At 41.6% G+C, this 15451-nt stretch overlaps 1 protein-coding gene across 3 annotated transcripts in view; it reads right to left on the reverse strand.

Moving 5' to 3' along the window:
- Positions 1 to 4444: 4444 nt before the first annotated feature.
- Pde7b (phosphodiesterase 7B) overlaps positions 4445 to 15451 on the reverse strand; it is a 308541-nt gene continuing 297534 nt past the window's right edge. For all 3 annotated transcript variants that reach the window (XM_070010918.1, XM_070010919.1, XM_070010920.1), the window contains 2 exons: positions 11772 to 11852; positions 4445 to 8154 (listed from right to left, as the gene is read on the reverse strand). In XM_070010918.1, the coding sequence (XP_069867019.1) occupies positions 7919 to 8154; positions 11772 to 11852 (317 nt within the window). In that variant the 3' untranslated portion in view covers positions 4445 to 7918. The remainder of the gene's footprint in view (positions 8155 to 11771; positions 11853 to 15451) is intronic.

Genomic DNA, 15451 nt, shown 5'->3' on the forward strand with positions numbered 1-15451 from the left:
GGATATTTGTAAACTCACCAAATCTTAGTAAGTGGCAAAATAAAGCTATAGTGGGTAACTGACAATGTTATAGAATGCCCAAAGTTTGGCAAAACACACAAATAGACATGGACACCAATAAATAATAACCACTAGCAATACTAAATCAGTAAAATGATAAAAGGGGTTATCTTTCTGGGTTGGGATAGTTAGTTAAAGAAAACTTCCTGACTTGAAACCGAAACTAGATACAAACAAGCGATATCCTCAATATTATCTTCTTGGAGTTGCTCATACTGCACTAGGGCTCCCAGAGGAATAAAGGATAGAATCAAATCTGTCTGGCCCATTCTTTCTCAAACTTCCTTGATCTAGAAGCCATTATTTTTCTAGGAAACAGTTAACATAAATCTTTGGCATATGCATTCTTGTATAAGTTGTGAAATGATAGTTTAGGTGAACTGGATCATCTATCTGCAGAGACTAACCTGAAGCTTTATGTGGCTGTTAATAACCAGAAAAGACCCAGTAGAGAAGTTACAAGGGGAAGGCTGTTAGAAACTTGGGCAGATAACATGTGTGAGATTTGAGTGGAATTCATGAATAAGGCAGGCTACCACATTTTATTTTATTAACCCTTCTGTCTATACAGAGCTGAATTCTTGTCAACGCTAAGAAAGTGTTAGAATAACTAGACTGGTTCTCTGTGGCTGAGTTGAGGAGTATTTATTTAAAAAAAAAGCAGCATATCTAGGGCTGGGAGTGTGGCTCAGTGGTAGAGCGCTTGCCTTGCATGCATGAGGCCCTGGGTTCGATTCCTCAGCACCACATAAGCAAAAAGAAAAAAGCCAGAAGTGGCACTGTGGCTCAAGTGGTAGAGTGCTAGCCTTGAGCTGAAGAGCTGAGGGACAGTACCCAGGCCCAGAGTTCAGGCCCCACGACTGGGTAGGAATGGGGAGATGTAGCTCAGTGATAGTATGCTTAGATAGCATATGTGTGGTTCTTGAATTCAGTACTCAAAACAATAGGAAAATATATATATATATTTGGAGGGCTGGTTAGGTGGCTCAGTGGTAGTGCTTAGCTTGCATGCATGAGGCCCTGGGTTCGATTCCTCAGCACCACATAAGCAAAAAGAAAAAAGCCAGAAGTGGCACTGTGGCTCAAGTGGAAGAGTGCTAGCCGTGAGCTAAAGAGCTGAGGGACAGTGCCCAGGCCCAGAGTTCAGGCCCCACGACCGGACCAACGACCGGACCCCCCACCAAAAAAAGCATATCTATTTTCTGTCTCCAATCTTATCAATGAATCCTGACTACTCAAAAGCACTGCCTTTTTTTCTTTCATCATTTTGGACAGTATTTTGTCTTTAATATTAGGCTGATTATATGATCAATCTAGCTACCTATAGATATAATCATGCTCAATGTCTATTAACAACTCTTGTGTTTTTATTTGCACAGAAATGGATCCAACTTATAAAAAGATACATTGCAAACTCTCAGGTGCTAGGTTTGTTTTCCCCTTAAATGATGTAGGAATTTCCATTTGTCAAAACACCTAATGTAATGAACTTATACAAGAAAGGTTTGTTTTGGCTCATAGTTTACAGTCAGTTGAGACTATGGTGGGAGTTCATGGGAGGTACAATTGTTCACTTCATGGAAGCTAGGAAATGAACGGATAGGATGAGGTCAGAGCCCTACATGCCCTTAAAGAACCTGCTGCAATGGACCTTCCTTCCTTCCACTAGGCCCCATCCATAAAAGTTCCACCACTTCCCAATGTGCCCAGTTGAGGACCAAGCCATAAACAAATAAAACTTAGGGGAACATTACAGGTCCAAATCACAACAACCCCATTTCTGCTAGAAATTGTGCTGTGCTGTGCTGTGTGTGTGTGTTTTCTTGTGCCAGTCCTGGGGCTTGAACTCAAGACCTGAGTGCTGCTCCTCAGCTTTACGTGCTCAAGCCTAACGCTCTACCACTTAAGCCACAGCTTCACTTCTGGTTTTTGTGGTGGTTAATTTGAGATAAGTGTCATGGACTTTTCTCCATAGGCTGGCTTTGAACCATGGTCCTCAGATCTCAGCCTCCCGAGTAGCTAGGATTACAGGCATGAGCACCCAGTTTGTGCTTTGTGTTTTATATTTGTTACTTAATTTTTGACCTCATAGACATCCCAAGAGGGATATATTAGTATCATTTTATACATAAAGGGATAGAGACTCAGAGATAATAAATTATTTTGACTAGCATTAAACTAAAAATAATAAGGAATTTAAAATCTTTGTCTATCTTACTCCAAAAGCCATACTTGATAAACTCTACCACATTGCTTCCCTAAAAAGGAACAAAAAACCCCACTGGAGATTAAACCAGCACTTTCAGTATTAAGATTTGGAGCACTGCAGGCAATTGAATCAATGATACATCATTGCTTAGAGAACTAAGACAAGGCAATTTTCAAACCCTATCAGCTGCAATGTAAAATTTTGCTAATCATCTCTCTGGCTTAACTGAAAACTCAAAACTCCTTGTGGATGGAACTAAGTAAGGAGTTAAAAGCTTCTTACTTGGTTACTACTGGAAGGTTCCATTGTCCATTGCATTCTCTGAGAGCAGGAAGGAATTTTCTCCTTTCTTTCATAGGATCCTCACAAGTGGCTCTGCTTTGTGTACTCCTAGAGTTCAGACAACAAGGAGTAGCTGAGAACATGTGTGTGTATGTGTGAGTGATTGGATCTCAGTACACTCTGAAAGCTGTTGTTTGTGTCCTATCTGTAAAAGTCTCACAAAACCACAAGGCCTGCTCTAGAGAACCAGAGCTATCACCAGCAAAAATTGGGCTTAGGTGGTAAAAAGCATTAGGGAGATAAATGGTACTCATTTTGTTTTTCAGGGCTGTTTTCTTCACAGAAACATTTGTGCAGAAACATTTTCGCCTTTGACTCTATGAGACTAAACAGAAAAATAGGCTGTGGTTGGTATAAAGCTTGTATCTAGCAACAAGTTGAAGGGCTCACCTATGTGCTCAGCCTTGCAAATTCACAAGCACATAAATTAACCAATCTGTCAAAAACTTTGTAATGAGTTTGACTAGAACTTCCTTAGTGTCCCGACCCTCCCACTAGACTCTTCCCCATTCTTACTAACGTGTGAGTGCTTATTTGCCAAGCCTTTTGCAATTTGAGATGAGGGAAGTTTTATGCATTGAAAAGTCTATTGTGTATTAACAAGAGAGCTTTGTGCTTTTTTAAAAATATGAAGCCTTTTTTAATCACCATAATAATACTATGAAAGCTATTACTGTGTGGAAATATTGTAACTTCCCTTAAGTCACAGAATAAATTAGCAACAGAAGCATAGTTGGGATCCACTTTTGTCTTTGAAGCTTATCTGCTTTCTAGTATTTTGGGCTCCAGGAGGAAGCTTTGGTGCATTTGAGCCCCCTCTTTGTGAAACCCTTAGAAGCGTTTCCTGTTAATGGCCTAGGTCCAATTTCTCCTGGAGGGCCCAGGTCTTTTGATATCTCAATGCATAGTGCATCATTGGGCATGTGGTTGGGTCTTCAAGCAGCTTTTGTTTTCTTGAGATTTAACAGATCATGTAGCTTTTGCCTAATTAACAATGCTTCTAGCTAGGGTTCTGTGTCTCTCTGAAGGTCACCTTTGACCTTTGCTTAGAATACCACCTAGTTCTCTCTTTTAATTATCATCTACTATGTCTACAAGTGCAAAGTAGCCTTTCACTCCAACATGGGGAAGCATTCAGGAATCAGTGTATTTGAATAGAAACATTAATCAAGTAGCTATGGGAGAATCAATAGAGATAGGATGAACAAACACTATAAGGATATGGAGAGAGGAAGAGAGGGGAAATACTGTATATGTGTAAAGATTGAGCCAAGTAACTTGAGGAGATTGGTGGGCTTGGAGAGATGGGGTGGGGGAGACAATGGGAAGAGTGACATGGATCAAGATGCATTGTGCTCATTAATTGTTATATTGAATTGGACAAAATATATAAGGCTGTTTCTAGGAAACAAAGGTGGTAATATTTTCTTCCTGTGTTTTAGATGGATTTAGTATACACAGTTGTCCTGACTGACCTGTTTCATTGTCCTTATGACCTCCAATCCCGAAATGTGTGACTGTTTTTCAACGTAATCGTTGAGTCTGGCACATTTTCGTAACCTAAAACATTGTGTCTTATTTTCATATATGTGTGCATTTCAGAAGTGTGAAGTTGCAGAAATGTAGAGCTGAGAGAGGCCCATTTCTCTGCCTAGGTAGTAATTGTTGAGTAATGTCTTCATTGAAATGGGTGCTTCTACGGCCTGTCGATGGGCCATGTTTGCATCTGGGCTCTGCCTTGAACTGTTTCTTCTCATGAACATTCCACTTGGTTGGCTTGTAGCATGCTTCCCAGTGAGAGTCAGAATATTTTCATGGTGTGATATTTTTAAGAAATTCTTTTTATTTTCAATTGTTCATCTAAACATGCCAATGGATATTTAGGCCACATTTTGAGCAAAACTCACAAGGTGTAATTTTTTTTCCTCAAACTTTACATGTGTACACAAGATGACACAACTGAAAGAATTTGCCAAAGAGAACAAAGCATGAGGAATACCAAGGAATACAAGCTGATAACCAAATCCAAACCAGTGAGCATATCCGATTCAATGCAAGAAAAGATTACAAAACAAGCCTGTGTTTTGTCGGAAGCACTATCTAAAGACAGAGTTGCAGGATGCGCTCCAAGGCCCTTTGGGAGAAGGTATAAAAGCAGGGAAAAACAGGGATAGTCTTTACTTAGTCTAGCAGGGAACTATGGATAGGTTCTGTGAATTGGATCTGACTATTCATTGCTGCTATTGCAAGTCAGGCCTGGCAGTGATGTACATTCTCTCTCTCTCTCTCTCTCTCTCTCTCTCTCTCTCTCTCTCTCTCTCTCTTGCTCATTCTCTCTTTCTCTTTCTCTCTCTCTCTGATCTTCACTTTAGCTTACTAAAAATAGCCCTTTGAGACTTATCTTCACAAACACTAGAAGAATTAAACTTGGTAAATCAACAAATTGATGATCCATGGAGTAGCAGAATATGACTACACATAAAATCCATGGGCAGTCCAATAATCATGTCTCAATTACTAACTCGACTCCATCTTTTGGACCAGTAAAGCCACTGGTAGGCAAAAAAACTGACATTTCCACAAAGGAAGAATCAGCAATTGCTAGATCATTGAAAGAGACAGATGCATCTAGTTGATATATCATGTCTCATTTTACTTCAGATTTGTATTGTACTATTAGATAGTTCATAGACTTTACAGGTGGATATCTGGAAGTTTTCTCTGTGAGCTCTTCTTCTAGATCTAATTGTAACATGAACACTTGTGTCCTATAAACTTCAAACGACTAAGAATGCCCTTGATCTTACTTATTTAAATTAGGATATAGTTATAATTAAACAAAATCCAATTTCTAAAGTCAAGATAGAAGCTTCAATGGCAAAAAAGTCTCCTTTTGCATCTCAACTTTCTTATCCCCGACATTTACATTAAAGACAGACTGTTCAGAAGCCCTCTCTTTCAGTGACCCAAAGTCAGAGTGGTTTAGAAGCAGGAATTCATCCAACATGTTTTTTTTTGGGTCTTACCAAGCTCCAGAGCTTCAGAATATTACAGTGATAAAGCAACATGTGTTGGTTCATACTTACTCCAAAAATAAAAGTTAGTATTGAGTTTCTAGAACTTCCCTTCCTATCCCAATCAGCAATTTCACCTTTTCATCTTCCCATTTCAAAATACCTTCACACTTCCCTTACTACCATCTGACAATCTACTGATTTTAAGGAAAAATACAACCCACTTTCCAGTTCTCCCTGCAAAACCTTAACTGCAAATCTCAGTCTCTCCATAGGAATATATTAAAGGCCAGCCAAGTATCTAATGATTCATTTGATTGTTAGGAGGAAAAAAAGGAAAATCAAACCCAGTTATGCTTAGAAATGAGAGCTAGCTGTCATTCACATGAGCTGGAGAAACAGCTTGATCCTGGCAGCAATGACCACCTTACAGTAAAGAGAAAGGGGCATCAACAATTTCAATCTCACGTTAGTTATTAAGAGTTATAAAGAAAAGGTTCAGCACACAGAGTTTAGCAGACCAGAGAAGAATGCAGTAACAAATTGGATCTTACAGCCAAGTGTCTACAGAAAAAAAAAAGCAACAAAATTTCAGGGTGACTCTGCTGGTTATAGCCACAATGACCTGCCAGGAAGGTAAAGTCTGTCGTAAAACCGAACTAGTTGCATTACTTAAATAACATTAACTTCAGCCAAACAGTCAGGTAGTTGTTCACATGAAACTAAGGAAAGTAAAATATCCAGTTTCTATTAACACTAAAAGGAACGCACGCCAGCCATGATGGACCAAGGTACTTTGGTACAGTAGCCATAGCAGAGACATGAGTGGCCCGAAAGCGGGGAGTCATCCCCGGATGCTTGGGTGACAGGGTCATAGATGGTTTTTGAGACTCCTTACATCTCCTTTGAGGTTGATGCACTGCCACATCCTGTCACAAGAGTCACATCAACAACTTAAGGTTATCGGTTGGCTTGTTACAACTGTGTGCAACATTGCTGCGTTGAAAAGTGACTTCAGGCTTGTTGAAAAGTCATGGTCATCTGAGGAAACAGTGCTTAGCGCCACAGATGAAACACTGTGGTCTCAAGCGGAATGCGGGAGAAGTTTCCAAAAATGCTTCCTTCAAGAATGTATTCAGTTTTGGTGTCAGACCTTAGCTGGAAAGCATAAAGTTTGTCAGGGGGTGGGGGTGGGGGTGGGGAGGAGGGCAGGCAGGTCAGAAAGACATCTATGAGGAATTAAGTTGGGCAGCTTTCAGAAGATGAAAGATGTTTAAAGTTAAGGCCTTTATCTGCAAAACAATAGTATATTAATAAACTCTATACCATATTTACAAATGCATTCTGGTATGAAAACTAACAGTATTCTGTTCACAGTGCCATTGTTTATACAGGTAGCAATCCCATAATAATACTAACGTATTTTGGCATGGGACTCAGTAGCGCTTGGTATTTACAGAAAATGTACACGGGTGAATATAAACAGGTCGTTGAATCCAGAAAAGACAGATTGGTTAATGGTGCAAAGAAACAAACTGTACAGCACCTGCCCTGGATGGCATGAGAGACACGGTTTCTGAAGTTGAGAGAAGATACCAGATCTCTGACCCAAAGTGGCATAAAGTCATTAACAGAACAACGAACCCCCTTGTTGAAATTTGGGTACACTTGAGTAATCGTAGTCCCAAGTTTTAGATCCATTGTGTAGTGTATAAAATAGAAAAGTTAAAAAAAAGATTTATTATTATTTGTATCATCATCATCATCACCATCATCGCCATTATTATTATTAAAATAGAAGTTTACTTTCTGCCAAGCTCTTACTTGTGCTCTTGCACTTTAAACCCAAGTCCTTGGAGCTGCAAAGATGCTGGTGTGTTTCTCTGCGGTGGGAATGGCGAACACGGAGATGCTCTGGATTCAGATGCTGCTGGCTTGAGTCACACAGAGCCACCCAGGGCCTGGGCGGGCCGGGGAAGGGGGGACAGGCAGAAGCACCTCTTTCTCACTCCTGATCTTCCGGGGGTGGGGGGGGTTCAGCCTACCCCCGGGGTGGGGGGCAGGTTTGGGTTCCCACATGACCAAATGGAGTCGCTCAATTCCGGCAGCGAATGCTGGGGTGACACATGGCTTCTGTACACTTGGAGAAGAACACGGGGCAGGGAAGTGGCAGGCGGGAGGCCTGTGAAAGAGCCCGGGGACAAAACCCAGGACGGCTGGGCTGGCCGGCCCGGCCTCGGGGAGGAGGCCTTCCTCCAGGCCAGCCGCTCCTGTGGTTCTGCGGGGCGCCGCCCTACGGAGTGTGGCCTTCAGCCGCCGTCTGCTCGGCCTTCTCGGCCTTCTCAGTCCCCGGGCTCGCGTGGTCCGGGCCGCCGGCGCTGCCCCGGCGTCTGTGCTGCTTGGACTGCAGGCTGTGCCATTGGGCCTTGTTGTAGGCCAGGTGGCCCAGCATGTTCTCCGACAGGGCGCTGTGCCCGGTGAAGCGGGCCCATTCCCGGAAGAGCGGCTCCACGATGTAGGTCATGAACCCTGCAACAGGCAAAGGCACTCATCACCACGGGACCAACACCGCTTCCCCTCCGCCTCACGAGTGGGCACCCCCGGGGGTGTGACCCGAGGGACCACCGTCCAAGAGCCGAGGAGCTCGAGACGCGACTCACGGGTCTTGGGCCTCAGTGTCCTCATCTGTGCAAAGGAGCTGAGAACCCAGGGGTTGTGAGGACCATGAAAGGAGTCAGCACGCGGAAAACACGGAAATGCTCCGGGCACAGAGGAGACAACGGACACTGCTCGTATTCTGTGCAGAGGAAGAGCCGGCTGGACCTAAGCCGGGCCTGCGGAAGGGGCCTCCAGTGTGGGAGGCGTCCTCGGCCCGGACGCCACGGAATTCATCATCAGCCCCCTGTAGAACTGTGTTTTCAAGACGATTGACTCACAGTTTGGTCTTGTCTTCAATTATGTTGTTAAGCAATTACAATTAAGATAAACATCCACTGACAGAACCGATTTTCCTCCCCAAATTACTGATCTTTTTGCTATTAGACTTCCCTATTTGTCTATTTTTTCTCCCATTTGTTTGTTTCATTTTGAGACAGGTTCTCTCTAGGAACCCTGGGCTGGCCCCAAAGTCCAGTTCCTTTTCTCTCAGCCTCTCAAGGGCTGGGACTACAGACATGTTGAATGACTGATGACTCATTGTTTTCTAGTCCTGTTTTATTGTTAATGTGCTTTCCAAATTAATCATGATTTGTTTAAAAAAAGAAGATAGTAACTTTCAGACTAGGTTGTGATTATTGGAAGTATCACAAACTGGGGGTTATTTAGATTTCATTTCCTTGAAATGTAAGTATGGGGAGGGAAAAAAAAAACCTAAATGTTTTTCAGCATAATACAATTTTTAGCTTATTCACCATTTACGTAATTATAAAATCTACTTTGATGAGTTTATCATCGGACAAATGGCAAACATTTAATCCTTGAGGATGCTGGAGAGATAGGACAGGATGCAGCGATAGAAAATGTTATTGTGTACTTCTGCATATTTTGTCATATATGAAATACGATTTAAATATTGTGAGATCATTTTAGATAACCTGAACCCCAGAAATAAAGAAGAGCCAATGGGCTTAGGATAAAAGGAGACAGAAAATTAAGATTTCCCATTTTACTTGCTATTTTTTAGTTTTCTTCATCTTTTGAATTTTCACCATCCAATATCTTTTACTTTGACAAAAGGTTAGATGAGATAAAAAATAGTCTGTAGTGGGTACCAGTGGTTCATGCCTGTAATCTTAGCTACTCAAGAGATTGAGATCTGAAGATTGCAATTTGAAGTCAGCCAGGGCAGGAAAGTCAGTGAGACTCTTATCTCCAATTAATTACCAAGAAAGCTCAAGTGGTACAGTGCTAGCCCTGAGGGGGGAAAAAAGCTCAGAGATGGAGCGTAGGCCCTGAGTTCAAGCCCCAGGACCAGCACACACACACACACACACACACACACACACACACATGAATGAATCTATAAATATATGTTCTACAAAATGATACTATCCTAATATTGTAAGTGTATCAAATTTATGCAAATATAACAAAGTTACAGGTATTTAAAATAATTAACTCATGTTCTTGAAATTGCCTGGTATTTTACATACACTTTGCATATATACATGCACATATATACTTGTTAGATACAAAGACTTATTATGCTAGGAGGTTAAATGATTTTAAAGTCTGAATAGATCCCAAGATTCTCCAAGGCTGAACTGACTGCTAAAGTTTTGTCATCCCAGAGGGATTGCAGAGGGGGAAGGGAGAAGTGGTAGCCGCAGAATAAACAGGGATTACAGAAAAATCTTTTCCTCTTCATTTTCCTGTAGATTTCACCAGTTCAAGATTAATTTGATTTAACATCTTTTTCAAATGCAAGCAGGGAAGTGAAAACAGGAGAACTGAATGGGGCTAGGGAAAGGATATTAAGTCCCAAGTCCTCCTGGATAAATTACTTAAATAGAAAATCAGATGTAAGCCAAACTGAGATCTGCACTCAGGAAATTCTCCTTCTGGATTGCAGTGGGAGAAATGAGAGGGGGCATTGTCAGTCAGAGAGGAGTCAGGACAGAGGAAGTAGCTGCATTGTGTAGGGACCCAGTGGAGAAATCATTGTGTGGGTGGGTGAGGGAGCCTGTGGCATCCATTAGATTGTTTATCTATTTGGCTATTTCCAGTTTAGCTTGAGGTGTGCTTTTCACATCTCCCAACCCTGGGCTGGCAGATGTCGAACAGAGGCAGAGAAGGACTTATGAACTGAGCATTGTTTTATAATCACCTTATCATTCTCTTTAGCACAACACGGGTATGCTGGTATAGCATCCACTGGAATCCCTAGTTACTCAGCCCCTCCCCTATCCCATTTTAAAAAATGGTATCTATGGTAACCACATTTTCCTGAGCTGAAAATCAGGACATATGATCTGACAAAATCAGTGTGTTCTCATGACAACAACAGGACAGAATCTATGAAATCAGGCCAGTCTTGCAAATCTAGGTAGAGTGGTTAACAGGGTAACTACTTTTGTCTAGGGTGCATGTGGTTCAAAACATTATTAACAGTTGCCTGGCAAATTTCTTCCCAGCCAGAGCTTAACTCAGTGAGTCTCTGGATTAGACACAACTGTAGAACTAGACCACTAATACACAGGACAGAAGTGAACCCATGGAGGCTGAGGCTGCATTTCTGTTGGGTTTTCCTTGTCTCCTAGATTCCACCCAACCTTGCAATAATTCTGAGTCCTCCTCTGTCCTGGGAATTACTTTTTAGATCCCTTTCATTGTTTGTTTGTTTTTTTTTGATAAAAGAATGGTTTAATTGTTAAAATAACCAAAAATTATTAAAGGATACTTTGAAAAAGATGGATTATCTTTAATCTCATCATTCCAGCATGCCTATTTGAATAGGTGAATATTCATTCAAATCTTTGTAGCTGGGTGCTTAATTCAGCCTGGTTCTTGCAGATGACTTGAAGACTCTTTTGTGGAACAATTACCCTCAATGGTTAGAATTAGATTAAAATAGATTAGAATGTCATTCTAATTTACTCTGACTTTCTTCATTTTCAGCTGATCTCTTTTAATACCTATTTTCCTCCCAGTGTTAAGGCATTAGGTATTAGATGTCTGTCGCCATATGAATGCGTGAAGCTGACTGAGGACTGTGCAGACAGATAACAATATGAACTGCTACACAGCAAACCCAGAGTTATAAGGAAAAGATCCATGCTTAGTTCCAGGGGAGGAGAACAGCAAGGGAAAAAGGTTGGCTTTTTGTGCAGATGGAATTACTGGAGGGAAAAATCTCTTCCATTTGATTTCCTTAATGGTCTTATGTCTACTGCAATTAGATAAAAAGAATAGTTATTTGGAATGCAATGATACTACTCTTTTACAGTTTACTACAATTGACATTTGGAAGGGAGAATGGCTTTAAGAGAACAAGACTGAAAATGTAGTAGCTCAGTTATGATGAAAGTGTTTGGGTGGCTTCAGCCATTTGGACCTTCAGTGTCGACCTGGGAAAGCTGCATGTGTATCTTCCATTTGTGTCTTTTCAAAAGGTGCCAAATTGTAAACTGACATGCAGTGTAACTCACCAATTTGTATACTAGGGATGGAGTCTTTCTGTTGATTACAAAGAGGACTGATTTCCAGTTCAAATTTCTGTTCAAGGTCACCTAAGAAGAAGAAGAAGAAGAAAAAAAGGACAGATTAATTATACCATGTGTGTCAAGGGTTTTAATGACTGTTGGAAGAAGTTGTGGTAGGGATTACAGTTCCCTGCTGTTATCATCAGGAGCCATTTAGCACCAACTTGCTCTGGTAGCTTGCCTGAAAATTTAATATATCAGAGTGTCAATGACCATATATAATGGGCTTATTGCAAATGGATGTATTGTTAGATTGGACTAAACTTTTGCATAAGGTCTATACAAACAGGAAAACAACTCAGGGGCAATTGTCTAACATGAAACAGAAGTTCTGGCTTTAAGTACAGGTTAGGTGACAGATTTTTATCCTCCTTCCCCTCTACTTCTCCACCTTCACATATCGTGACCCTGCTTTGGTTTTAAGAATACTAATTCAGGAGGAAATGGAGGTAAAGTAGGGAGATCTTCATTTGTAGTAACCATCTGAAACTACAAAATCAGAAGCAAGGGCAAATATCATTAAGTATTAAGTTAGCTGAAAGCCAGCTTCACTCCTCACCCACCTTTGTCTATGAATAGTGATTTTTCAGGCAGGTGTGACATTCTGGAGGAGTCATCTTTGATTTCTACCTTCCCTTCACCCTTCATTTCAGGGCACTCAAGTCCCTTCTTCCTGTCTTAGAATATCTTGTTTTTCCTCTTTCACACTCTTTGATCTTAGTCTGGTTTTATAATAAGTCATTCTTAGTTTTTGCTTCTAAGTTCCTCCAGCATTTCTTCTACTTCAACTACCTACATAATATAAGGTCTGCTCCTGCATGGCGAGCAGACTCCACCCTCCTCGCAGCAAAGTCTCTGCCCAATACCTGCGTTACTTAGGCAACTGGCACACCTAGAAGGGTCACATCTTCATCCGCTGAGGTCATATCTGGATTTGATGTAGCCATACCCCTTCCCTTCCCAGGGCTAGAGTCTCTCTTTCCCAGGCCTTTCCTAGCTGTGTGGAGTGCTAACATGGCCTGGTGCCAGCCGGAACGATGAATAAACCTACCCCTGACCTGAATACCACGTGCGTGGTGTGGTTCTCTTTTTAAAAACCTAACACATCCTGTGGATGTGTGCTCTACTTTGGCTTGATGTACAGAAGCCTCTAAGATTCTTTCATTCTTAACCTCTACAGCCTGAGCCAGACTACAAAGTGGGACACGCCCCCATCACACTGCCTTTTCATCTCCATTGCCCTCACTGGACCAGCCCCATCTAGTGGGATGCTGTGCAGTGATGGAAATAACTCTCTGCACGGCTCACTTGGGTAGCCCCTTGAAAAATGATCAATACAACTGAGGGACTGAAGAGTTAATTTCATGACATTTTAATTAATTTGAATTTGACCAGCACTTGTTTGTTTTGCCTACCATAGGAAGCATAGAGCAACACATATCCTTCAGTACCCAGTTCAAATCCCATCATCTCCAGCACTAATTCTCCAGCTCTAAACCTTTTCTGTCATCTCTCTAATAGGAGCTCTTCCAGTTATATCACTTACTTAATAGGCAGTTATATAACACTGCATACTTTAGGTACTTTTCTACTCAATGTAAAGAATATGAACAGAAAGAAACAAAAATGTTTCTTCTTCTCTAGGAACCTTGCTGGTTAGTATTTTGAGGGAGCAAAAGATAAACTAGCTATGTTAGGATTCTTTGCATGAATTGTAACATCTCCTGGGTGGCTTTGCTCATAGAAAAATTAGTTGAGGATTAAACAAGGCTGGAAACAGATGGTCCACTAAAGCTTTTGGGAAACTAGGTTGATGGGGTAGATATGAATCTATTGTCACCACAGGACAGAAATTCTACTTTCTTAAAGTGTTGACGGGTGGGGAGGCAGGTACATGGTATTTAAAATCCTAGTCTCTGAGAATGGAACACTTTTTCAAATGATAGGATATAGTTTCCTTCAACCTTGATTTTAAGGGTTTTCCTTTTCTCAGCATTATAAATCATACTTTTTTTGTCAGTTGCAGGCCTGAACTCTGGGCCTGGGCGCTGTCTCTCAGCTCTTCAGCTCAAGGTTAGTACTCTACCATTTGAGCCATAGTGCCACTTCTGGTTTTTTCTGCTTTTGTGGTGCTGAGGAATTGAACCCAGGGCCTCATGCATGCAAGGCAAGCACTTTACCACTGAGCCACCTTCCCAGCCCCTATAAATCATTCTTATGATATTTGTCCAGGACTTGGATGAGTTGGAGTCTGAGTCCAAGATCCAAACAGAAAGCCCTATCTATCAAAGTGATACAAATTATCCTTAAAGAATTTTTAAAAATTACTAAGAATAAAGGATAGTTTGGATGACCAGAGAGTGCAGCGATCTCTTCTCAAAACAGGTTTAACTTCCCCTGGGCCATGAGGACTGTAAATAGAAAGGATCAGTTGCCCTCTCTGTTCCTTTGTTAGAAAACATGCTAGAGTCTTTGTTAGAAGAAAAAGCCAGTGGCTCACGCCTGTAATTCTAGCTACTCAGGAGGCTGAGATCTGAGGATTGCGGTTCAAAGCCAGCCCAGGCAAGAAAGCCCATGAGAGTCTTATCTCCACCAGAAAATGGGAAGTTGCACTGTAGCTCAAGTGGTAAAGCGTTAGCCTTGAGCAGAAGAGCTGAGGGACAGCCCCAGACCCAGACTTCAAGCCTTCTGACACACACACACACACACACACACACACACACACACACACACACACACACACGACATGCCAGAACAAAGGGGGTGAAAATTCACCTTCAGTGATCAGAGCAATTCTAAATGATTCCCAGCTCACAGAGCTCCACGTGTGTATCTTATTAGGGTTCTATCTTATCAAGGACCTCTTTGTGCAAGAGGTTACTTAATTGATGCTATCTGCCCCACTTAGTTAACAACTTTAAATAATTAACTCTACCACCTTACTATCTACCCAAGTGACATGGCTTCTTCTCCAAGTTGCCCAAAATCTAGATGAGCAAATAAGAGGAGGTTCAATGGCAACTGACACCAACAATAATCCAGAATTGAGTCAAGAGAGGAGGACCTTGTCTCTATTCCATTGTTTGATTGAGCTTCTTGTCCCCTCTTACTGCTGTTGCAGTAGTTTGTATTTCTTACAGGAAAGAAAGATGATCATACCTAATCTAAGACCTCTTTGCTCCAATTTCATCATATTTTCTTTTGTTCTGTCCTTAGTGGAGATTTTTATAGCATAGGCAACTAGAACTGAGCTTTTGATTTCTAAGCACTCACATTCAATTCAAATGAAATTACCCAGAGTTTCGGGAGCTACGTGAGCACTTGGATTGTGAGTGAGAGAGAAAGCGTGATGGCAAGCAGAGCCTTCTGGCCCCACATGAACTCAGTTCCTCTTTGTCTTCTGTCTTTGGGGCCATCCCGATGTCACTGACACATCTTTCAGTGGAGACTTCTTCAAAAGGCTCACTGTGGCTGTCTGCCCTCCCTACAGAGCTGGTATGTGGGACACTTCAAACTTTATTTGCTCTCAGTCTTTCAAACACGATGCTGTCACTAGCATGAGGGGACCATTGCTGCCTGAACAAACATCCTCAACATTGAAATGGAGCCTGAAGAAACAAGACTAT

Source organism: Dipodomys merriami, unplaced genomic scaffold (genome assembly GCF_024711535.1).
Source record: "Dipodomys merriami isolate MVZ:Mamm:240054 unplaced genomic scaffold, mDipMer1.0.p SCAF_8, whole genome shotgun sequence".
Classification (NCBI taxonomy): domain Eukaryota; kingdom Metazoa; phylum Chordata; class Mammalia; order Rodentia; family Heteromyidae; genus Dipodomys; species Dipodomys merriami.